This window comes from Pezoporus occidentalis, unplaced genomic scaffold (assembly GCF_034315485.1).
Source record: "Pezoporus occidentalis ecotype Australia unplaced genomic scaffold, CSIRO_AGI_Poc_V1 ctg70, whole genome shotgun sequence".
Lineage (NCBI taxonomy): Eukaryota > Metazoa > Chordata > Aves > Psittaciformes > Psittacidae > Pezoporus > Pezoporus occidentalis.
Window position 1 is genome coordinate 2,005,960 of NW_026916053.1, and position 23,945 is coordinate 2,029,904.

A 23,945-nucleotide genomic window follows, 5' to 3' on the forward strand; every position below is an offset into this window, starting at 1 on the left:
AAACGGAGGAGATCAGCATTTCCATACCCAAAAAGCTGCTCCAGATTCACCCCATCACTCCTGGGGTGAGTGGGATGCTCAGCGGCTCCATCGGGAGAGGAGCCGGGTGGGAGGTGCAGCCCCAGACAGTGCTTGTGATAAACAGCCCGAGCAGATGAAAAACAAAGGAAAACGCTGAGCTGGTGCCTTTTATCCCTGCCCCTCCTGGAGGGGAGAGCCCGGCTCCACACACCCCTCCAGGTCCTGCACTGTGGGGAGCAGACACCAGCTATGGGTGAGATGGATGGGACCAGCCCTGGGCTGCAGACGCCCGGCAGTGGCATGGGATGAGCTGCACATGGATCTTGCACTCTCTCTCCCACGGCATCTCTCGTGCTGCTCTTGCTACCCAGAACAACCATGCCGAGCTGGAGCTGCCCCCTCCCCACCCTCGGGCAGAGCCTGCAGGGATGGGATGAAGGGACAAAGGGATGAAGGGATGAAAGAACAAAGGGATGAAGGGCATCTCCGCTGCTTTGCATCACTTGTGGCTCAGGCGGCTTCAACAAAGCCCACCCAGACCACAGCACCAGAGCTATCCCCATCCCCAAGCACTAAGAATGGCACAGATCAGTGCACGTACACAAACAGATGTGCGCATCCACACCTGGCTGTGCACGCAGGAGGGGTTGGCAGGCAGCTCCTGGCAGCTGCCCCCATGTCTCCCTGCCCTGCCCCTGCACTCTTTCCACCCCACACACTTCCAAACTCAACCGTCCGTGATGATGGAGCATGAAACTCATCCTGCTGGCAGTGACTTCTGCAGCTACACGTGCACCTTTCCCTGTCCCATGGCACCCTCCCTGCCCGGTGCAGCACGGGGCTCACTGGCAGCTTCCCCTCAACCACACGGAGGCCTTCCCGACCCCTTCCCTGCAACGCTCCCCTGACGGGAGGGGAAGGAAAGGGCCCAGCTGAGCAGGGAACAATCCCAACAGCCTTTTCATGGTGGTTTATTTTGCAGAAGTCACCAAGCTCACGCTTCCTCCTGGGAGCATCCAGAGCGCTCGGCACAGCCTGACCCCAATGCTGCCACCCGGCAGCACCACCGAGCTGCAAGGGCTGGAGAAGTCAGTGCTCCTCTGAGGAGGAAGCCCTTGAAAACACCACCCAAGAGGCTACAGCCAAGCAGGTGAGAAGGCGGTGGCACTTCGTGGAGGTCGGATTGCATTTGCCCTGCCTAAAGAGCTCTGCCCATGGTGCGTGCACAATGTAGGGCAGTGCAGCTGGGGCTGGTGGGACAAGGGGAAGCCTCGGTGTAGAGCTTCAGGGACACCAGCTTCCCAGGCGTTCCCTGGGGAAACTGAGGCACGCAATGCTCCTTACAAGGTGGGGAAGCAAGCGAAACCCAGAGCCGGTGCTGCACCTCCAACCCCAGCATCCTGCTAAAGGATGCCCCGAGGTGGGACATTTTTAGGATTGATTTAGCACCATCACACTGCCCCCAAACTGGGGCACGGCAGGGGAAAGGGGGCACATGGCTCAGGAGAGCCTGGACTTGTCAACCTCACCCATGCTGGAGAGAGCAACGCAGCAGTGAGCTTTCACCATCATTGCCCAGGTTTTCGGTGGCTGAGAACGCCAAACACCATCGGGAAGGCTGGGAGCAGCCACGCTGGGGGGAAGCTATCCTGCAGCACACGGTCACGTTTTCCTCCATCCAGCCCTAACACAGCAGGCTCAGGGCCAGTCGAAACCTCACGGTCACGGGAGTGAGACCACAGCAGGTCAACCATGGCATGGGACCGGGAAACTCGGAGCCGGCTTCAACACTTGCATTACGGGGAAGGAAGCACAGCACAGCCGAGTCACAAGTGTCCCCCTGTCATGGGTGGCAGAGGCACTGACCCACTGCAGACCCACAGCCACTGCGGTGCCCTCCTGGCACTGGGGCCAACATCTGCTTGGATACATTCCCCGCTGCAAGGCGAGGGCAGGCTCGCTACACACCCCCCCCCATTCCTTGTATTTTTGCCTTAAAAGCCCAGTTCTGTTCCCCAAATTCCTCCAGATGATCCCGCACACCAGGCTATGGGGACATCAGATGCTGCACGTCCACTGACACCCCCTGGAGCCAAGGGCTTGGGCAGATTTCTTTAAGGTCTAAACTAACATCAACTGTAAGCCCCCCCCCGCTAGCCCTGCCAGACCCCAGCCCTCCCCAACACCTCCCTGCTCCGCAGCCAGATCCATAGCCCGAAGGGAAGTCAGTGCAAGACGCAGATTTGCAGGTCCTGGCTCCTGGCCCAGGTTCAAACCACATTTGTTCCTGAAATCTGTTTCAGGGCTCTATTTTCAAAGCACGTGTGTGCAGAGGCATGTGCAGAGCAGCACCAGCTCGGCTGCAGCCAGCGCCCAAGTCGCCTGTGCCAACACGGGGCCAAGTCGGGGGCCTGGGTCAGACAATTCATGGTACTATTTTTTCCCCCCCTAAGCACGCTCTATACTGGCCTAGCTCACAGCTTCTGCCCATTAAAAAGACGAAGGACCAAAGGCATGGCTGTTTCTGTGAGCCCTGCCTGACACACTGCACATTTTTTTGCTCCCCAGGGGAGTTTGTCCTCACCATCCGCAGCTACAGGCAGTTGAAAAGAGGAATTTGGACTGGATCCATGCTCCTGTCCCGGGAACAGCCATGCAGGGATGGTTACTTCTATGCAGGGATGCTTATTTCCATGCAGGGATGCTTATTCCCATGCAAGGGTCCGAGCTGCTCTCCAGGCACCACGTTAAAGGGATGTCTCCCACACGGAGCAGCACAGGGATGTTGGTCTATGGGCATGGAGGCTGGACGTGTCTCCAGGGCGAGACGTGGAGCGCTGCGGAAGTGAGCTCACATGGGAAATTGTTCCGTGAGATAAAGGAACAAGTTGGAAACCGAGCTGCAGAATAGACAGTACAGGAAACAATAGCGCTTCAGATTAGGCTTTCCAGTTTCCCCCAGCGATGCCAGGAGCTTGGCGCTTTGTCCAGTGATGCTCGGGGGTTCCCCCCTTAGAGGCACTGGCAGGAAGCTCCGACTGTTTGCTCACTCCTACCTTCTCTCTTTCAGACGTTGCAGGCATTTGCTGACTGTTAAAATGAGAGGTTACAGACCAAGTCCTTCAGGTCTCATTAGATAAAGAGTTTTAGCTCTGCAATGACTTCAAAGGCCAGGCGTGATCCTGGCTCCAGCAGCAGGGAGAGGCAGGCGGGATGTCAGAGGCACAGAAGCCCCGTGGTCCATCCCCTCCTCGCCTCGGTGAGCCTGCAGTGCTGCTTCCCGTGCTGTTAAAGGCCTCCATCCTCTCTGGACCAGTGATGACCCCTCCGTGCCACCGAGGCAGCAAAGGAGCCTCTTGCCTCTGCAGCAGAGCCTTCACACAGGTCGGTCACCACAAACCACAGCTCTTCTCTTTGCTTGGTCCTCCAGGGACGGCCCTTTCTGCCTCCCCATGGTACCTCCGTGACTTTCCATCACTGTGGCACAAAGTCATTAAATGGGCAGAGCCATCGCTAGGGCATCTCCATCAACACAGGGAGCACTGCAAGGCCACTAACGATCGAGACGGGGAACATTGGACCTCCCTTAGCCGCTGCTGCGCCAGCCTGCAAATAACCCATCTCCCATATAAATACAGACAAATACAGGGCTGTGCTTTGGCAGAGCCTCCGAGGTGAGGTGCTTGGAGGAGCCTCTGCACTGCTGCTCCCAGGTCAAAGCGTGGAACCAGGAACTGACCCTCGATCCCTCAAGCAAAGTGCCCTTCTCTGACAAACCAGCACTAACTGGCTAATGATTACAGACACGGCTCCCTGCGGAGCCACACTCGAGGCTCCTCTCAGAGACACCAACGCCCAAGGTTTTGCTATGGGCCAGATCCTGAGCCAGCACAAAGTGGTGCAGAACAGCTGGCTCAGCACAGGGCAGCCCAGGATCAGCCCCTCTGGCTGGGAAGGTGTCAGGAGCCCACAGTGGAAAGAAGAGACAGGATATTGCTTGAAGCACAACAGTGCGGATGTGCCCCTGCATGTCCCCATCCTCACACCTCCCTGGAGAGCCCTGCCAATGCCTTCCCTTGCCTGACCAGCACAGGGGGGTCCGGGTGTGTTTGAGGTGCTGGGTGCTGAGGGGGTCTCCCCTGGCAGGGATGAATAGTTCCCCACTGTTAATGGCTGGACCTTGGCAAGGTTTGCATGGCTCAGTTCTCCCACAGCACACTGGTCACTGTGGGCAGTGGGTATCTCCTCGGCTGAGAGCAGAGGGACAAAGCTCTGCAGCTCCTTCCTGTCATCACCCTCCTCCTCTGGGCAGCAGCAGCCGGGTGGGAGGAAGAAAACTCACGTGTTCATTGCCACCTTCCCGCAGCTCAGGTCGCACACAGCACTGCTGGGTATGTGCTGTCCTGTCCTGGAGCACATGCTTGACCCAGGAACCCTCTGGGCTCTGCACTCTTATTGCTGCTCCCAGCTCCTAGTGCCATGGGGCAGTGGGTCCTGTCCCAAGTGACACACCGGCTGCACTGAGCACCCGCTTCACGTCCCTTCCTTTGCATGGCTCCTGGGGAGCCAGGAGGCTGAGTGAGCCAACAGCACACAGGGCAGCACAACACATTCCTTGCCAGCTACGACCTTTACTGCTGCTCCACAGCACTGGGACCAGGATGGGGATTGGGACCCCCTGGCTCCGAGTCCAGGGGGATGAGCCCTGGCATGCACAGCAGCCACGGGGTGAGGGAGGGCTGGGGAAGCAGTGCACTGTGCAGGGCCAGCAGAACGGGGGGAGCTGCAGCAGATTCCCACTCCTTCCCAGCAAGCACGCAGGAGGCTGCACAGCTCCCCGAGACGATGTTCAGCACCAGACAGGACCACACTAGGGTCAGCGCCATGAGATACCACCCCACTCCAGCCCCTGTACCCAGCAGCCCTGTGCAGTGGGTCCAGCCCCACAGGCTGCCCCCCATGCCCGACCCAACGGCCCCAGGAGGCAGCACAGCCTGCCCGAGCTCCTGCAGAGCTCCTGCACAGCGAGACAGGATGAAAGCCGACCTCGGCCACATGATGCTCTTCCGTGGTACCAGGGACTGTGCCAGGGACAGTGGGGACATGCCAGTGCCACCACTTACAGCCACACATAGGGGTTGTTGGGGCGCCCAGGCTGTTATGAGGTAACTTCCCGGCTGGATAGAGCCTTTAATCAGGCAAAGCAGAGCTCTGCACCCCCCCAGGTCCAGTAAGGGGCAGAGCGAGGAGCCTGGCTGGACACAGCTCTCCCGGTCCACTCGGGCTGGACACGAGCCCCCAGAATTACCGGTGAGCAAACACGCCAAGGGAAGCGGATCAGGAGACATCAAAGTAGGGGGGCGATGAATATTTCATGTCCTGGCCTACATACAGCCCGGCTGTCCCCGCCCTGCGCTCCCGGGGGCCCCCCACAGCCCCCGATCACAACAAAGGGGAGTTGCGGGCAGGCGGGGCCGCCCCGCCGGACCCTCAGCATCCCCGGCCGGGCCCGTGTGCTCCCCGCTGTACAGCGGCATCCCCCGCCAGACCCATCGCTGAGCCACCCCGCAGCATGTGCACCCGCCGCTGGACCCACCGAAACCCAGAGGCAGACCGCGAGCATCCCCGCCGCGACCCACAGCCGGCTCACCGGACCGCGGGCACCTCCCGCGGCCGGACCCACAAACCTGCCCGCCGGAGCCCGGGCATCCTCGGCTGGACCCGCAGCCTCCTCGCCGAACCGCCAGCATCCCCGGTCGGACCCACAACCGGCTCACCCGCTTGTGGGCATCCCCCCGCCAGCCCCACACGCGGACTCGGCGCATACCCCCCATCCCCTCCGCCGCCCGCTCACCTCCCGCCTGTGCGCGCAGCGGGGCCGACCCCTCCGCTCGCCTCCAGCGCTCGGCCCCGGCTTTGTCTCCGCGCCGGGGGCGCGGCCGCCGCCCCCCGCCGCCGCCGCCGAGCTGGGAGCCCGCCCCGGGTTGGGTCGCGCCGCGCCGGGCGCTCAGGGCAGCGCCGGCGGCAGCAGCATCGCGCAGCGCCGCGGACCCGGCGCGCTGCTGCCTCACCCCTTGCACCGGGGCGGGGGGGACCCACGGGCAGGGGAGGGGAAAAAATAAAGAGGAATATGGCAGCAAACCGGAAACGGCGGAGGGGGGGAGCGCGCAGCCCCTCCCCTGCGCGGGTTTGGTTTTAAGGGAGAAGGCTCCGAGGTGCGCGGGACACGCAGGAGCTGCGTGGTTACGGCGGGGGGAACACGCGCAGGAGCAGCGCTGGTCCCGGTCCCGGTCCCGGTTCTCGTTCTCCGGTCGTGAGGGGCTGGAGGGGACTCGGGGCTCCCCGCGAATGCGGGGTTGAGAGCAGCGCTCCCCGCCCGGCGCTGTTGTGTTTACCTGGAAGGCAGAGCTGGTGGCTGGAGAAGGGATCTTCGGGAGGTTAAACCCCGGCTGGTCTGGGCTTGGCGTTATTGAAGAGGTCTGGCACGCTGCGAATCGCGGGGACGAACGCTGCGCCTCCATCTGTGCCTCGCCATCCCCACAGGGACACCTCGCTGCGGTCCCGGGGGCTGCAATAAACGTACCCCCGTCTCTGAAGTCAGGAGGAGGCAAAACTTCAGGTTTGAGGAAGAGCAGGGAAGAGAGCACGTCCGGGGCCGCCCTGGAGCACCCCGAATTACCACGGGGCCTTTCGGAGGCAGCAGCGTGTCCCGCTGGGGCACCTGCCCCGTCTTTGGGTTAAAGCATCCCCCAGGTCACCCCTGCAGCTGGTGCCAGCCTCTGAAATGAGGCAGAATAGAGCTGCGGGTGTCCCTGGGGTGCCCGGTCCCTGGCTGACAGCATCCCCCTGTGCAGGACTAGGTGAGGTGTGTGTGTGTCCCGCCCCACATCCCGCTCAGGCAGGTGTGCACATGGGGGCAGTTCCAGCCATCCCTCCCCTTGCTTCTCAACACCTTCCTCTTCCAGCACTGGGAGGAGGTGGAAGGTGCTCAGCTCTCCCCGGGCACAGAGCCGTGTCGGGGTGCACAGAGCAGTGCTGAGGCACACAGAACAGTGTCGGGGTGCACAGAGCAGTGCTGGGGTGCACAGAACATTGTCGGGGTGCACAGAGCAATGCTGGGGCACACAGAGCAATACTGGGGCACACAGAACATTGTCGGGGTGCACAGAGCAATGCTGGGGCGCACAGAACATTGTCGGGGTGCACAGAGCAATGCTGGGGTGCACAGAGCAATGCTGGGGCACACAGACCAGTGTCGGGGTGCACAGAGCAATGCTGGGGCACACAGAACATTGTCGGGGTGCACAGAGCAATGCTGGGGTGCACAGAGCAATGCTGGGGCACACAGAGCAATGCTGGGGCACACAGAACATTGTTGGGGTGCACAGAGCAATACTGGGGCACACAGAACATTGTCGGGGTGCACAGAGCAGTGCTCAGATGCACACATGGGCTCAGGGCTCACCTGGGTGTCCCAGCACCTGCACTGAGCCCACTGGGGCTGCGTGCCCAGCTCAGTGGCACTGGCAGCCCTCCCACCTTCCCCAGTAGCGATCCGCTGAGGTGTTCCCTGTCACTTCATCCTGCAGGAAGAAACGGGATGAAGAGTCCGCTCCTCAACCCCCATGAACCAGTTTCTGAGGCACGCTCGGCCGCCGGCCGGCTCCAGTGACCCTTGGGCTGTATTCCCACCGCCAGCACTGCCTCTGTCATCCCCTGCCCACCGCTGCGACCAACCGCTGGAGATGCTCCACAGGGATGTCTTTAAAACCCCATTACTCTGAGGGGGATCTGATGCTTCAGCAACCATTGGGGAAGTTAATAAGGCACAGGGAACTACGTGGTGGAGTTTTTCTTTCAGTTTCCCACCCCCTCCTTGAGTTATTAACAAAATATTTCCCATGACACTGGTGAAGGCCAACGAATCCATGAGTCACCCGGAACAAGGAGTCACGCACACACTGATCCATCAGCCCTGGCCAGCACATTGCAGAGGGGCCCTTCCCTGGGAGGAGCTGCTGATAAGGGCCCTACAGCCGCGCTGAGCTGGCCAATGCCAATGGTTTCACACTTTCCTTTCAGCCTCTCAGCTCCTTCCCAGGCCTGGCAGAGGGAGTCCAAGCTCCCCCCACCCGTTGGGGGTAGCAGCCCTGCTTGCTCCTTGCCAGAGCATCAAACCACAGCCTGGTTTGTACTGAGGCTTTTTGGGGGTGTTAATTCACAGGCACCCCCTCTGCTATCCAGGTGGCATGAGGATGTGTAGGGAGGGAATCCTAATGACCAACATGGGATTAAGGAATTAATCACTCCGTGTGGGTGCTGCTCTGCTCACTCATACTTAGGACATCCTGTAGGGAAAAAAGGTGGTGCCTAGGGTCCCCCCATGCCTCCTCCTGCTGTGCCTGCACAGGGATACAGGAGGCTCCCCTCTCGCTCCTGATCCAGCAACACCCGCTCCCGCAGTGCCAGAACTGGAGCGAGGAGGCACTGCTGGAGGGGAGCGTGGCCCAGGGGAGCGGGGGCCTGCCCCAGCCCTGGGGGAGCAGGTTGGGATGAGTCAGCCTCCCCCGGCTCCAGACCCAAGTCTAAGATACAATTATGACTTGTAAATGTTTGAATTTTGTTCTCCTCTGTTGCAATCAGCTCCCTTCCTGCGGGCTGAGCTGCACTCACACCGCTCCTCCCCGGTGGAGCTCGCCTGCTGCTGGAAGGCAGACGGCAAAGGCCCTCTACCTGCAACACCCCGGACCTCATCCACCGCATGATCTCTTCCTCGGTGAAGATGCCAATGTGTAAAACGGCAAACAGACAGTCTCTAAACCCTGCCTCTTATCTTTTGGGCTGGGATCCAAGAATGTGCCCTCACAGGACTCTGACATGAAACATGCAGTGCTGGCGATACTGTGATTTAAGACCATGTGAGTTTAAGCAACCCAGTGTCCCTGGGTGCAGTGACAACACTCCCCAGCCACCCACTTTCCCTCCTGCCCCACTCTGACTACTTACCTAATCCCCAATGATTCTTTTTTTTTAACCAATCAGGGATTTCAGTGCCTTATTTCAGAAACATATTTGCTTGAGATGATTCTTCCTCTTCACTCCTAAATAGCACCGATACAACCCACCCCGGGGAGAGGAAGAGGCTGCAGAAACGAAAGCCAGGTACTTTCAAATGAAAACCAAACTATTTCTGGTGGCTCAGTTATTACAGCCTGCCTTGAAATTACATTCTAAGAAGAAATCAAGATGGACTAAGGTATTTCTGTGCTTTCCTGCTGACTTCTACACGAGTTCCATTAGGGCAAAGAAGACAGAGTTAGTACAGGCAATGCACTGTCACGTCAGGACTAAGTACGTGACGCCTTCCTCCGCCGGCTGAGCAGATCAAACTGCTCCACAGGGCTCCTGAGGAGCTTTCTGGATCCAGTCATTGATCTGAGCCCTGACCTCTCCAACGTAGCTGTGGATTTACAACAAAACATCTATTCATCTCCAGCCAGATGCTTTTTAAGCATCCCCTTGGCAAGCATGAATACGTTTTGTGTAGTGGGTTCTGCTCCTGAGGAGAGCTGCACTCGGTTCACTGCAGATCCCAAATTATCTGCACAAATTATTACTATTAATAATTGAATGGGTGTGTTTGAGATGCTGGATAGAAGCAGCCCCAGCTCTTGGCCTGAGATTTTACAATCATTGAGCTTTACAGCCCTGCAAACAGTGAGGGTGTGATGGCAAACCATCGGCACCAGCAGCCCCCTTAGAGGAGCTGCTGTTACAAGCTCAGGAGCTATTTTCTAAGGGGGATTGACCAGAATAACTCCTCCACTACGAGCCATTTGGCAATGTTTCATGGTAGAAATGCTCATTCTGGCCATTCTCTCACACTGAGCATCAGGGCTGCTGGAGCCAAGTGCCAAACACCAGCGTCCTGCAGGTTGTAGACTACAAAGGGGCAGCCGAGATACCACTGTGGGGGCTCAGGACAATCTGCCACGCAAGAGGGGCCCTTCACCTCAGCACAGAGATGGCCCCAGCCAGGAAGTGTCACTGCAGAACTCCCTGGGGAAAAGGACTGGGGAAAACCACTGGCTGGTGATGTGCAAATGTTTGATAAGGAGGCACCAAGTTCAACAGCTGGGGGCGGGGGGGGGAATTATCCACATGTTCAATAGAGGCAAAACATTTCCCACCAGGTTTCTGACTGATAAAATAGGATGTTTCCATATAATCTGAAAGTTATCTTGGAATAGCCCATTTGGGCAAAAATCCAACACTTTCTGCTTGTTGCCTCAGAAAAGCCACACACAAAATATCACCATTTCCCAGCGGTGGAGATTCTGCTTTTTGGCCAGTCTTAGTATCAATAGAAAAGAGCAGCTCAGAAAAGCCCACAGAAACTCATCCGGATGAGACTTATAGCCCTCGTTCCAGCTTGCTTTGCCAGCAGAGGGATCTGGTTGGCACAAAGCTCTAGTAGCCACATCCAGGCTGCTCTGCCCACAGCATTCCCTGGAAGCAGAGGTGTCCCAGGCAGCCACCCCAGCAGCATCCTGCTGCTCACCGGCCCACGAGCAGCTGCAGCCTGCGCTGAGCGGAGCTGTGGCAGTCACAAGGGTTTTTCCCCTTCATCATCCAGTCTTGGTCCTTCCAGCAGGGGATGCGCGAGGGAAGCCAGAGTCTGAATGTGAAATTTAAACCATATGATGTTTGGGTCTGTGCTCAGTTTGAAGTGAGCTGAAAAAAGGGGAGCAGAAATGGTTGTGGCTTCTCTTCTCTTACAACCTGCTCCCCCTGCTATTCCCTTCACTGCAGAGGCCTGAATCCATGGGGACATCAGTCACCCAAAGGAGCCACCGCAGCATCACAAGTAGCTGGCTCCTTGGGGACCACAGCCATGAGGACCCTCCTCTGCCATGCAGACCCAGCAGCCATGGGCCAGCCATTTACTGCAGTGAGGGTCCTTCATGTGCAAGAGCTGCCCTCAGAAGCCAGGGGGACACAGCCCCACACCAGTCCCTGCCTGCACTGCCAGAGCCAAGGCACAAATACCAGCAGGAAGCATCTGGAGCAGGATTCCTGAGGGAGGGAGCAGCTTTGCTCTGCGAGAGTTCACCAGTGCCTGTCGTACTCCAGACTTTGGCTTTTGGCAAGGTGAATTCACAAGCTTGGGATGGCTTTTGAAGAAGCAGCAGCCAAAGGGAAGGCAGCCGGGACTAGCCTTGGAGCCAGGGACTCCCAGGTTGTAGCCTCTGCTTCAGCAGGGTATGAGACATCTCAGGCCACTGCTGATGCCTTTCCATGGCCCCAGTCCATGAACTGGGACTGGTTGACCTTGACACTTAGAGAGAGGCGGCACCTCGGAGGCTGGGACAGCCTTCTGGCAAGGAACAGTGTGGGTTTCACAAATAAGGAACACTGCTTTTACCATGTAAATAGGACTTCTAGTAGAACATGGTACTAGCTCCTTGCCAAGAACAGAAGATAAGAAATGAAAGCCCTTCAACCCCCTCCATCCACAGCATCCCCCATTCAGGAGCCGAGCTCTGCAAGTGCGACATGAAACATCAACCAGGCAACAGTTGGGTTTAAAAAGCAAAGCAGATGTGATCCAAAGCAGGTTTACCTTGTACCTACCAGCCAAAACTGCTGGACTCAAGCCATGGAGGAACCTGTCAGCTTCTCTCCTCTGGTCTATGACACTGTGGTCCCGGTAGGACTGCGGTTTCCTGGTGCGTGGCTGCTCACGCCTCCAGCAAGCAGGGTGCAAGGAGCATCAAAGCCACATCGGGGCCTCCAGGCACTAAATAAAAGCAGGGAAGCTGGGAGAAGTGAGCAAGAGGTTTGGGATTGCACAAGACTAATCTGTATGCGCTGGCAAGGAGGAGAAGGATCTGAATGGGTGGTGTGAAGGACACACAGCACCAGAGCACTCACTTATCACAAGAGCTTGGAATCATAGAATCGTATCATAGAATGGTTTGGGTTGGAAGGGACCTTAAAGCTCATCCAGTTCCAACCCCCTGCCACGGGCAGGGACACCTTCCACTAGACCCAAGCCCCATCCAACCTGGCCTTGAACACTGCCAGGGATGGGATGTGTAATATTGGATTGCTTTAATTCCTCTTGGCTCAGGGGGAGGCTGATGTGCATGGCACAGCTTCCTGGGCAGACCTGCGGCTTCCAAGGTGGAGGAGAGATGTCCTTCCCCAGCAGCTACATCTGCTGGTTGGAGAAATCATGAGGGAAGAGAAACACGCTAAAAGGGCTGATTACAAGGGGCATCTTTCTCCATCCTGGATGCTTCTCCACATGTTCTTTCTTTGTATCAGTGACAGCAGGTAAGATGCACAGTCTGCCACCGGCAGGTAAAATTTGGCTGCAAGGACAGAACTGCAATGGAGATGAGTATACAGAGTGGAAGCATCAAGAGGAGGCATGAGGGGAATTATGGTGACAGCAAGGCCACAAATTGGGAAGAATCAGAATGAAATGGGGAAATCAGCTGAATTTCAAGGGAGAGGGAGGAAGCTGAGTTCATTGCCCTGCGACTGCCAGTCCTAAGCAGGAGACATTTTGATCAGCTACTGCATACTGGCCCATGTACCAACATCCAGAGAACATCCCCCAAAACACACTCAGAAGCCAGAAACAACCAGAGGAGACAAACAGGACCTTGGACCCCCAGTAACTGCCAATTTAAGAAGAAATGCAAGCACTGATTACAGCCCATGTCTCCTGCCAGAGAGAAAGGGAATGCTCCCCAACCAAATCATCCCTTCTGGCTGGAGGAGGAGGAAGAGGAAGGTCAGATCCCTTCCCAGTGCCAAAGCTGGCAATCAACCTTATCAGCAGCCAAGCAGCCATGCTCTGTACTCCAGCACTCTCCATTCACCATCCCATTTTCTCGCTGCAGCCAGTCTCTGATGCCTCATGAGATTAACAAACAAACAACTAAATCAATACAGTCATCACGATCCCTGCAGGCCACAGGCTGTGAACAACATAACTTCTGCCTGGAAGAAGTATCAGCCTAAGAGAGGCTCCCAAGAGACAGGTCCAGCACTCCAGATCTGTCCAAAAATCAACACATGCACACAGGGGAACAGTTCAGCAGTGCCCTGGGAAACAGGGATACTGAGCAGCTCCTCCCCTCCTACAGCTTCCTTATTTTCTCCTCAAGCATCATCAGATCCAGCCTTGACCCTCCCTGAAGTCCAGCCACTGAAGGAGTATTTCCACATTCTTCATGACAGACTGGGGAATAATCTTGGTTCTTGACTCGAGAAGGGGGCTGCTCTGCAAACACCAATCCTCCTTAAAGGCAGCCTTGGGCTCTTCAGTTTCTATCAATAGGGAACCTCACCAGAACCCCTCTGAAGCAGAGAGAAGCATATTTGTGAGAATGAAAGTAAATTAGGTCTGAACAAGATTAACAGGGATTTAATTGAACTGTGTGAACTGGAACTCCAGTCACAAGCTACTTATTAGCCTGCCTCAAGGGACTGTGCTGCTTGTGCCTGAGGAGCACAAGGATGCATTGTGAGTGTGGGACAGCTCAAGGGGATGGTGATGGCCACAGCTCTCAAGATGAGTGTGGTCAGAGAGGCAGAGCTGTGGGAATGTGATCAAAATCAAAGCAAGGAATTCTCAACTCCCTACCATGTTTCTTCAGAGCTGAGGCTTGGTCTGTGGAGGGAGAGGAACTTCATGACAAACAATAGCAGAGGAAACTCATCTCTCAGCCCAGCTCCAGGGCCTTGGGTGGCAGAGCAAGGTGCTGCTTGTCCCATGCTGCTAACTAGCTGGTATCTGGAGGCAGACCTTTGAAAACCTCCCCTTCAATAAAATCGACTTAATGAGGCCTTCAGCTCCCTTTGGGATGTTAATTACAAAACAGCCTAGAGAAAAATGCTTGGGAATTAGAGGAGTCACCACACTGGTCCTTCTCTAGCTTTGGTTTTCTGGTGAAGAAACCAACAGACGCTTGCCAGTTCTTGGCTACCACTCTGGTCTTACCACTGCCAAGAAGAGACCAACCAGCTCCACACTCCTGCATGTAAACCTGAGCTACAGCCGAGGGGCTCCTGGAAATCCCTATTACCAGCCTACTGAATCCCATCTAATTCCCTGCTTGCATTATTAACAAATGATGCCTTTATCATTGCTACCTTCATGGGGGCTCTTGGAGCCAGAATCTCTCCTGAGAGGCAAATTCATTTAGTCATTGCGCCATTTCCTCCTTCCTTCCCAAGAAGCTGAAGTTGTACTGGGAGATAGTTCCCTACTTCCAAGTCAAACACAGATGAGAGATGCACACATGCCTGACAGTATTAACTAACCAATTTCTCACAGATTAAATGATCTGAAAGGCTTTCCCTTAATGGATCATTTTTATGAATAGGTTATTTATGTCCCTGTGTTCCTATAGTATGAGTTCTGGCAGCTTTCACAATGAATGCATGGAAAAGGCAGCACAACTTTAAAAAGAGATTTCTTTTTAAACAAAGAGATTCTGATTGTATTTATTACACGTCAAGAGAAACTAAAACACATGGGATATTCATCATCTCTAAAAACACACTATAAGTTCAGCTAACAAAAGCATTCAAATAGGTGCAATACTGTTAGGAACAGACTGGGACATTTATCTTAATCCCTCCTCCCCCAACAAAACCAAACCCTAACAACCATGATTTCTACTCAGCAATGAGTAAACCAGCCAGATGCAGATGTGAATGTAGTAGCCTGCTATTTCAGGTAACAACCACAGAGCACTCATTGCTAACTGGTTCTTAGCTGTAGAAGCACTTCTATATTTTGGGTAATGCGTGTGTGCTACTCTTTCAATAGTTGCAGTTCCATTAAAGCATTAACCCCCTCCTTTAGGCAACCTGCAGAAAACCAGTCTTTTAGATGAAACCACCACCATCCTCTTTTATTAAAATGGAAGAAATGATCTGCAGTACCTGTCCAGGGCCGTAGCCACGCTCTTCTTTCCCCTGCAGATTCCAGACAGGAACACAGGTCCGTAATGGAAACTTATAACAAAATATTGTTCTTTGTTATTTGCCTGGGAAATTTCCGTAATGTTTCTTTGTACTGAGAACTCAAAGCAATGGTAGAACGCTTGAGTCTCCCATGCTTTGTTCTGTCCTAATATTGCCTTTATGTAGCTCAAAAGAAGGAAGAAAAAGAAAATGCTGAATTTAAAGCAGAACTCTTAAGCTGGATTTTAAGCAGTGCACCTTGGTGTCAGCGTTCTGGTTAAGGGAAGCAGAGAGCCTGGAGCAGAGGAAGCAGTGAGAGGTTAATCAAACTGGTACTGGGATCCATTTGTCTCACCCACCAAAACCAAGAGCGAGCAGTGAACATGGCTGCTCTAAACACTGATGGTGTAAATGTGTTGTTCAACTCCTGTTAAAGAACACCCAGCAGCACAACACTGCTACCATACCTGGGCTCCCAAGGCATTTGTAAATTGAGGATGGGAGGCTATGTATGCAAAAAGGTTCTCAGACTTCCAGCCCTGCTAGAGAGAAGCCTGCCCTTCAAAGCTGCTCTGAACCCTGGGTGCGCCTACAAGAGCAGGTTCTCCTCCCATTGACTCATTCATGATCAAACAAACCAAGATGTGAGCTGGCTTCAGGAAGCTTGAGCTGCCCTACAGAGACTCTGTGGCTGTGTCACCACCTATCTCTTTCCAGTCCTGTCTAGCCATATTTAAATCTAATACTAGGTTGTCCCTGGACCTGGAGGGGCAGAGCCTGAAGGAACATTGTGTATATGTCTCTTGCTATACAGTCATGGTACACAGGCAGCTTGCCACCCCCTGGATCTCCTCAGGCTGAGATCATATTTAACTTCAGGGAGAATTCAGCAAGAGGAGATGCAGGAGACTGCAACAGGCAAGGCTGAGAGGGAGACTGCAAATGCAACAAGCCCCAGCCATGTTGAAATGGAGAATGTGGTTGGCGCTCAGCTGCCTGACGGGAGGTTTATCAACAGTACAGCCAGGCAGTGCTGTTTGATACACAACCAGTTCCCTGCTCCAAGACTCTCACCTCAGAGCAGCTTTTCTCCAACACACAGTACTGGGGAAAAGAAACTTTGGAACCCCATTAACACACACATTAAGTTTTGCACCTCCCAAAATCAAACTGTTCCTTGCTTTTTGCAGTCCCCACCACAGCCTCAATTCCCTGAATTGCACCTGCTTTCCAGGGTGGGAATGTAAAGTGCATGGGTGGGGAGTAAGAAAGGCAGCGATGCTGGGGAAATGAAAGCTTTCATCTACTGCAGTCTGGAATCTGATGAGTTATTACCTAAAGAATTAAAGAATATGACAAAGACATTATTATTAAGCCATAAAATGCAGCTATGTATTTCAGACTAGATGACAACAGAGATGAATGAATACAAAGCTGTGTACTGTGGTATCCTTGATCCATTTGATCCCTCTGCCTTCAAAAAATACAACACAAACCAGTATCCAAAGTAGCAACCCATGCTCCACCTTCTCCAGGGACTGGACTAGGAACCCCAGCCAGCATGGTGGAGCTAGGACAATAGGTCTCTCTAGCCAGCAGGAATGACAGAAGTCACTTTAATGGTGATTGACACATTAATCATGTCAGATGAAGTCCTGGACATATGAAGTCCTCTTTGCTTATAAGAAATCTATGGTGGAACCCCACCCCTTCCACTCTTCCAAGTTCCTTCTCCCTTGTCTCTGAAAGGTAAAACATGGCAATGCCAGAGAACCATTTAATCTAGTGAGTTGCCTTTGATGCCATCTCCGGGGAAGCGTGATTATAGGTGATTATTTTGCCTTTTGAGGCTCATTGCTCATGCCTTTATCGTTTCTTTTTGGTTTCCTTCTTAGGTTTCTTGCTTATCTGCGGAGCAGTCGCCTTTGACTTCTTCACTGTCTCTGAATTCTTGGGCTCAAAACTCTCAGAGTCCTACAAGAATCAATTGAGAAACAAGTCAGTAACTTGTTCTTGTGATTTGCTGACAGCTCGCTTTGGGAATCTGAGTATAAGCCAAAGGAAGCAAACGCTGGGTGTCCCTGTTGGAACACTTCTATATCAAACTGAGCCTACATTTAATGAGACTCAAGCAGCACCATCTCTGCCTCTCCTGCATGTGCTTTTTGATGTCAGTTTATGCACAGAAGCAGCTTGTTACCACAGAAGCCATTAAGAGCTGAAGTGTCTAAAACAGCATTTGGAAAATAAAACCAAACCCAACTTTAAAGGCGAGAAAATCAACACTAAATGAAAACAATTCAAATTAGGAAAGGGAGAAGATATCAGATAATCACCAGTGGAAACATTCACGGTATTTCTGCTAAATGTTAACCATTATCAAGGGCAAGACAAAAAATACTCCCCCCCCCAGTAGTAAGAATGCAAAGTTCAAAGCCTCCAAACTGAGCCCCAAATCCAGGGAGGGAATTGCAGGCAAAGCTTTTTTCACCTGGGCTAACAAGGAATGCTTAGATATGCTGCTTGTTTCCTTCAGGGAAGATGACAGATAGTATTTCAGCCCTGGGAAATAAAGTCTAGTTATCTTGTAAAAACACAAGGGAACAGCGCCAGTCTCATCTGAGAAAGCACACACATGCAGATTGCCTCCTTTCATTAAATGCATTTGAGTATAAATATTGCTTTAGCATCTTGGTTTCTATCAGTCAGTGTGTGCCAACTGGAAAAGGACACACAAAAAATGGCTGAGCAAGACGTGCTAGTTTCAGGCTTCCAAGACAGCGCTCCAGATAATGGAGGGGGAGGCGAGCATCTCACAGTATCCTTTTAATCAAAGAGCTTGGTTCAAACATCTCTCAAGTTACTGGGCTATTAAGAGTTCACATCTGTGTGGCTTTCCAAGGAAGGAGACTTGGCTGGCTTTCCAAGGGCTGTAATCAGTGTATGGAGAGCCAGCAGGCTCTGGAGGAATGGAGCAACATGCAGTATATTGCTCACAGATGCAGCTGCCATAAAGTGAACACTGCTGCCTTCTAACGTTCAAACCAAGGTAGACTTCAAAGCCCAAAGCCTCCAAGACAGAGATCCTACTATCCTACCCAGACTCAATCATCATTCCCAAGATCTGGAGGGGGAGCCTTTGGTGTTCACAGTCTTGTAAATTAGTCATATGGACAGTAAATCTAGAGGACATGTGGAGAAAGTAAAAAGTAGAGCACGCAAACGTCAAAGCATGCTTGCAAACTCAAACAGTAACAGGTCTTGAGCGTTAGCAGTTTAATCGCAGGCCTGGTCTTCACTTTCACACTTCAAACTAAAGCTCTCACTTTTTCCAGCTTTCAGGAATCAGGCTCCTCAGTACTTCTTAAATATTTATCAGGGGAAACCATGGACTATAACAGATGGGTGCTGGCGGCTGTAGAATAACAGTGCAAGACTTGCAATGCCACTGCATCGTGACCACCAGCCATGACCATCATCTCCCTGCTGGGAGCTGCAGCTCCTGAGCAGGACAGAATGCACCAATGCTGGGGCAGTGTCACTAAGCCAGTACATCACTGCAACTTCACATCACACCAGCAGTTAAAGGTGGAAAAGTTGGGTCATGAACTACATCCTTCACACCATGCCTCGCCCTCAGGCATTCCCTTCCTCACATAGGCTGAAAATTTCCATGCTTCCTTCTGCACAAGGCAGATAAAGATAGCCTGAAAACAACACTTCCCATGCTGAGTTGTTACTGAAAATACACCACAAGCGTTTAGACAAAATCTGTATCAAACCACCAAACTTGCTGCCTGATCACCAACACTGAAATCCCTGTCCCCAGCACACGGAGCTCTTTTATCTGAAAAGCCAGGGGGTTGCAGGTCATCCCAGTGGGGTCCAGGTTAGAGGAACAGGAGTCCTGTAGCTCACTTGAATCTTTCACTTTAACCTTTTCCTGCACCAACTGCATCGAAGCATCCTTCACTTGGTGGCATAAGACTGGGTGTCAGTACTGAAAAATGCCTTCCTCACACTGGACCCCCAGACTGGTTTGGGTTGAAAGAGGCCTTAAAGCTCATCCAGTTCCACCCCCCTGCCATGGGCAGGGACACCTTTCACTAGAGCAGCTTGCTCCAAACCGCACCCAACCTGGCCTTGAACACTGCCAGGGATGGGGCAGCCACAGCTTCTCTGGGCACCCTGTGCCAGCGCCTCAGCACCCTCACAGGGAAGAGCTTCTGCCTAAGATCTGATTTTAATCTCCCCTCTGGCAGGTTAAAGCCATTCCCCTTGCCCTGTCCCTACATGCCCTTGTCCAAAGCCCCTCTCCAGGTTTCTTGTAGTCCCTTTAGTCACTGGAGCTGCGATAAGGTCTCCCCAGAGCCTTCTCTTGTCCAGGCTGAACAAGCACAGCTCGACCACCCTGTCCCCAGAGCAGAGCTGCTCCAGTCTTCGAAGCATCTTCGTGGCCCCCTCTGGACTGCCTTGAGCAGGCCCACGCCCTTCTTATGTATCTTAGATACCTTGCGTATCTTAGAATATACTAGAAATATCACCTGTATCTTGTTCCCAATAACTTCATACAAACTAGAGCCCAAAGTCATTTCCTGAAAGGCAAGTTCTACGAAGGGGAAACTCTGGCAATTAATAAAGCAAATCAGCAGGTGGACAATCTGGTGTTGGGAATAAAGCCACTTCCTGCACAGTCAGGAACATCATGTACATTTAGCACACCTTGCCAGTGCTTCAGGTCACTTTTTTCACTGATACTTAAGAGAGCCCCTGGCTCAGGTATTTGTTCCTGACTTTCTAGTATGGTGGTAAATCACAAGACAAAAGCCGAAGGTGGGAAAGCTGGAAGGAAGGAAAGAGAACAATGAAACTGTCATCAATCCCAGGGGCAGACCATTGTGTCTCCGTTAGCTACTCAAAGTTGCCTCCCATCCTACTTTCTCCAACTCTGCCCATCAGTATTAAAGAGCACTGCTTACTGTCTTATGGGATTTGGACACTGGCAGGATTATGGCCAGCACACAGATAAGCTGGAAAATGGCTCCAAAGAAGAGTCCGTAGCGTAGCACATTCTCCATAAACGTGGGCTCAGGGATTTCAGGTGGGGAGAAATCCAACTCAGCAGCCATCGTGGGTGCACCCTTCTTCTCTAATGCTCTCAAGAAGATTGGTTACTACAAGGAGGGAAAAAAAAAAGCGCAATTATTTGCATCATGTCTTCAGGTATTCACTTTCCATTATCAAAAAATTATGGACTCTCTCATGCAGGTTTGTTGAAGATACACTTGATCTACAGAACCAGTAAGAAAGAGGGAAACAAGTGTTACATTTTATTTGGATGCTTCTCTTTTACCACCTGCCTATGAAAATAGTGCACCGATACTACTATCAGTTCATTTGCAAGTGAGGGGAAGACAAACACAATATGAACAATGTTCATGAAACAGTAAAGGAAGATCTTAAGAATAGATTCTCCCTGGCTTTCATGCAAGATGACTATTACACTGTATATGTGGTCACAGCCTTGTTGGTTTAGATGGTGTACAAAGCCAACTGCTACCTAAATAAACCACACAGAAGGTAGATCTGTTGAAGACAGAGGATGAGTTATGTATTTAAAGTTAGGCATGGTTTTAATGGCCAGTTACACTAAGCCCCATATACCTTGAGATGGTCACACAGGTAGTTTGTGGCAGAGTTAAACATTGACCTCCTGTGTCCCAAGCTAGTTTCTCAGCCACAGGACCATCCTTTCTTCCTTCCTTTATCTTTTGTTAATGGAGTTGTCAATTCATTCTATGAATGAGTAATGGCTTTCTACATTAAGGGAGAACTCTCCTGCCAGAATCGCTGGAGCACACCACAGAAAGTCCCAAAAGGGAAGTTCGGTTAGTCTGAGATGCCATCAGAGCTCAGCTGTGATTACTGTCTGAATCAATTCTCCTGACCTGTATGAGACTGGTGCATACTTATTGAATCAGCACTACTTACTGATACTTACAATTCTCTGTATTACAAAAGCTTGGGTGTGAGATTGTGCTGTGTGAATGTTTCAGCTGAATGGTGGTGATCTGCCTCCTAGAAATTATCTCCAAAGCAGGCTCTGTATTTCGCAGCCTAGGAGGAGATTTCTACACTCTGCTGATGTGACCTAGTTCAGAAAGATGCTAAACTTAGACTACAATCTGAGTAAAGTTATAGTTGGTAAATTTAAGACAATTCAATGCTATTGCATAAAAGGCAAGTGTCATTTGGCAAATGTCACAACATACTAAAAGGAGTGGTATATAAATTACAAGAAATAATTTTAAGTCATCTGAAATGTGGGATATTATTTTGAGTTCTGAAAGAGAGGGGAAATTCCAAACTCCATGAGCTGCAGCTCCAGGAAAACAGAGACTGTGGAACCCCAGTTACTGATGATTCAGAGGAGCAGAGCAGATAAGCCTTCGCCTGGGATGGGGTGTGAGTGTATATAATCCTGCCTCTGAATCAGGCACTAAGAACAAGCGACCTCTCATGGCCCCTTCAGGTCTGGACTTCAGTGAAAGGGTTGTTTTCTTTTCCCCTCAAATTCTGATTAAAACTCAGTAAGCAAAAGCCATGTGGGACCTGTGCAGGAAGCCACAACACACACTGGACCACTCGGACTTGGCAAGTCCCAACACAGCCCCAGTGGCTGCACAGGACATACCACAGTGTCAACAAAGCACGAACATGGCTCATCCCTAAATGCTTTTAAAGTTAAAAAGGCCCTCTCCTCCAATCCACTAAGGCAGCAGCTCCTCAGCAAGAAACAGAACCATGGGAAACTTCACCCTTGAACTGCATTTTATCACAATGTTATTTATGGGGCTATCTCTTGAAAATGTTATTCTTGCCCACCCCCTTCCTCAAACAGCACAGGAAGGGATGTGGCTTCACTCCTCACCTGGAGTTTTCTCAGGACAAACTCCTACTGAGAACCCTGACTCATACACTGGAAACAGAGCACACAAAAATAAACCAGAAAAAGAAACCGATACAGTGAAAACAAATAATCCTCATCTTCTGCAAGTCTCCTCCTCCTTTCCCCTTTTCTGTTTCACTTCCCTTGAGGGTATTAGTAATTCTCTAACAAATCCCAGGTGACGTGACCAGCATCAGGAGCTCTCAAGCAGGCTGGCAGCAGCTGCCACTACCATTTTAAGCATTACCCCATGAAATATGCTCAGAGGACCTGACATCGTGCTCCAACTAGTCATAGAGTGTCCTTGCTTGCACAGGAGCCACAGCAGGCAGCCCCCATTCCGACCTATCAGTGGACCTAAAGTAATGTTTGCAAAATTCTTCCCTGTTTTAAAACTCCTGTGGTTAACACAGCACCCAAACCTGCCCAGGCAAGGAGGCTGAAGCTTACATACATGAGCAGGCCAAAGCTGAACCTGGGGGAAGCAGGGTTCAGCCTTCCCCACCATACCCAGAAGCTTGCACAGGGTTTCCTTACTGCAAGCACAACGTCCTTGCACTGTACCTTACAGCTCATCCAGCAGGTCCCTGGATGACAATGGAGTTTTCCTCCCTGTTCCCGTGAGGCTAACAGTTTTATCACCTCTTCCTTGGCTGCTGCTTCTTGTTCACAGGTTATCAACCACCTTTTTCTCAGACCACCTCACCTATTAACATGGCTACACTTAAAGTAACTGTTCTTAAACTGCATTTAAAGACGGGTACTCCTTTGTCAGACCCTGGGAAGACACTTCCCCCTCACCCCTCCAGCTTACTTATCCGGTCTCACAGCAGCTACCACCTCTCCCCGCAGGCTTAGCCATCTTGCTGGAACATCACAGCAGAAATAGGTCACAAACACGTGCACTTCCTTATGGGAACTGATTTTGACTATTTGCCTCTATCAGGATTTTACTGCAAACAGCTACCCCTGCACAAAAGGGTTCTATCCTCAGGCAAAGCCAGAGCTGTACCACAGGACCAGTGAGAGGCTACTCAGGGCTACAGGTTTGTGCTCTTCCTCAGTGCCACCACTGAAGATGCAGCCATCCCCTAGACACAGGATCAGATCCTATCGTACATAACTGTGTGTTTTCAGGGTCAGGGCCATAAACCAGCCACCTCAATGAAGCCAGGACACACTCAAACCTTTCTTTTTGCTGTCCTGTGTTTCCCAGCTGGCATCTTCAAGACCTAGCACTATATAAATAATCACTGTAGGACAAAGCTATAGAATCACTTTAAGTGATAGGCATTAGCTTCCTATTGGGGTGGAAAAAAGAGCAACGGTACTGGTGCAGAAGATAAAAGCTGCTGTCAAAGGATAAGGCAAGAAACGACTTAGTAGGTGCTAGGATGGAGACTGGCCAATACTGCCTTCAGGGGTATCTGCGTGCGCTCAGCACCGCTATAAACACCCATCACCGGGGCTGAACAGCCCGGCTGCAGGCTCACGGGCCCGCTGTCCCCAGGCATACGGGGGTCCGAAAGGAGAAGCAGCCGTGCAGCCTCAGCGCAGGGAACACACAGCTCCTCCTCCCTTCCCCACGGCACCGCGCTCTGCCGCAACCAGCCCGGCTGCAGCACGAAGAGCGGCCGCTACGGAGCCGGCGAGGACCCCCTGGGGCAGCGCTCCAGCAGAGCCCCTTCCAGCAGCCCCGCCGCTCCGAGCCCCGCTACAGCCCCCGGACCCCATCCCCGCTCCCCCCTCCCGCTGCCGGCCCGCTCACCGCCCCGCTCGGCCAGGCCTCACCGTGCCGGAAGTGATCCCCGCCCAGCCGGAAGCGCTCCCCGCCCCTAGCAACCGCCCGGGGCGCCGCGTTGCTACGGGCGGCCTGCGGGGAGGCTCCGCCGCTCGGTTCCTGCCCAAGGCCCCCGGGGCCGCTCGGCTGCACCCGCCCCGGCTGGGGACTCCTGGGGGTGCCGGCACCGGGGGGTCCCCACAGCAG

At 52.8% G+C, this 23,945-nt stretch overlaps 3 protein-coding genes across 7 annotated transcripts in view; 1 reads left to right on the top strand and 2 right to left on the bottom strand.

Moving 5' to 3' along the window:
* The window catches only part of SRC (SRC proto-oncogene, non-receptor tyrosine kinase), a 28,498-nt gene extending 22,513 nt beyond the window's left edge, over positions 1-5,985 (bottom strand). For 2 of the 3 annotated variants that reach the window (XM_062642305.1, XM_062642302.1), the window contains exon 1: positions 5,876-5,985. The gene's annotated coding sequence lies outside the window, so the exon portion shown is untranslated. The remainder of the gene's footprint in view (positions 1-5,875) is intronic. The other variant, XM_062642304.1, reaches the window with a different exon arrangement.
* An 8,527-nt stretch (positions 5,986-14,512) lies between these two features.
* MANBAL (mannosidase beta like) lies at positions 14,513-23,745 on the bottom strand. Of its 3 annotated transcripts, none has more exons than XM_062642296.1 (3): positions 23,727-23,745; positions 19,989-20,183; positions 14,513-16,983 (listed from the first exon to the last, which is right to left on the bottom strand). In XM_062642296.1, the coding sequence occupies exons 2-3, from the start codon at positions 20,136-20,138 to the stop codon at positions 16,876-16,878; spliced, it is 258 nt and encodes an 85-aa protein (XP_062498280.1). In that variant the 5' UTR covers positions 20,139-20,183; positions 23,727-23,745; the 3' UTR covers positions 14,513-16,875. The 3 variants fall into 3 exon arrangements, with proteins under 3 accessions (XP_062498280.1, XP_062498278.1, XP_062498279.1); XM_062642294.1 differs by lacking the exon at positions 23,727-23,745 and adding an exon at positions 21,941-22,456; XM_062642295.1 differs by lacking the exon at positions 23,727-23,745 and adding an exon at positions 20,513-20,606.
* Positions 20,701-23,945, top strand: part of LOC134175879 (immunoglobulin superfamily member 1-like) — a 105,669-nt gene continuing 102,424 nt past the window's right edge. The window contains exon 1 of the mRNA XM_062642281.1: positions 20,701-20,706. The gene's annotated coding sequence lies outside the window, so the exon portion shown is untranslated. The remainder of the gene's footprint in view (positions 20,707-23,945) is intronic.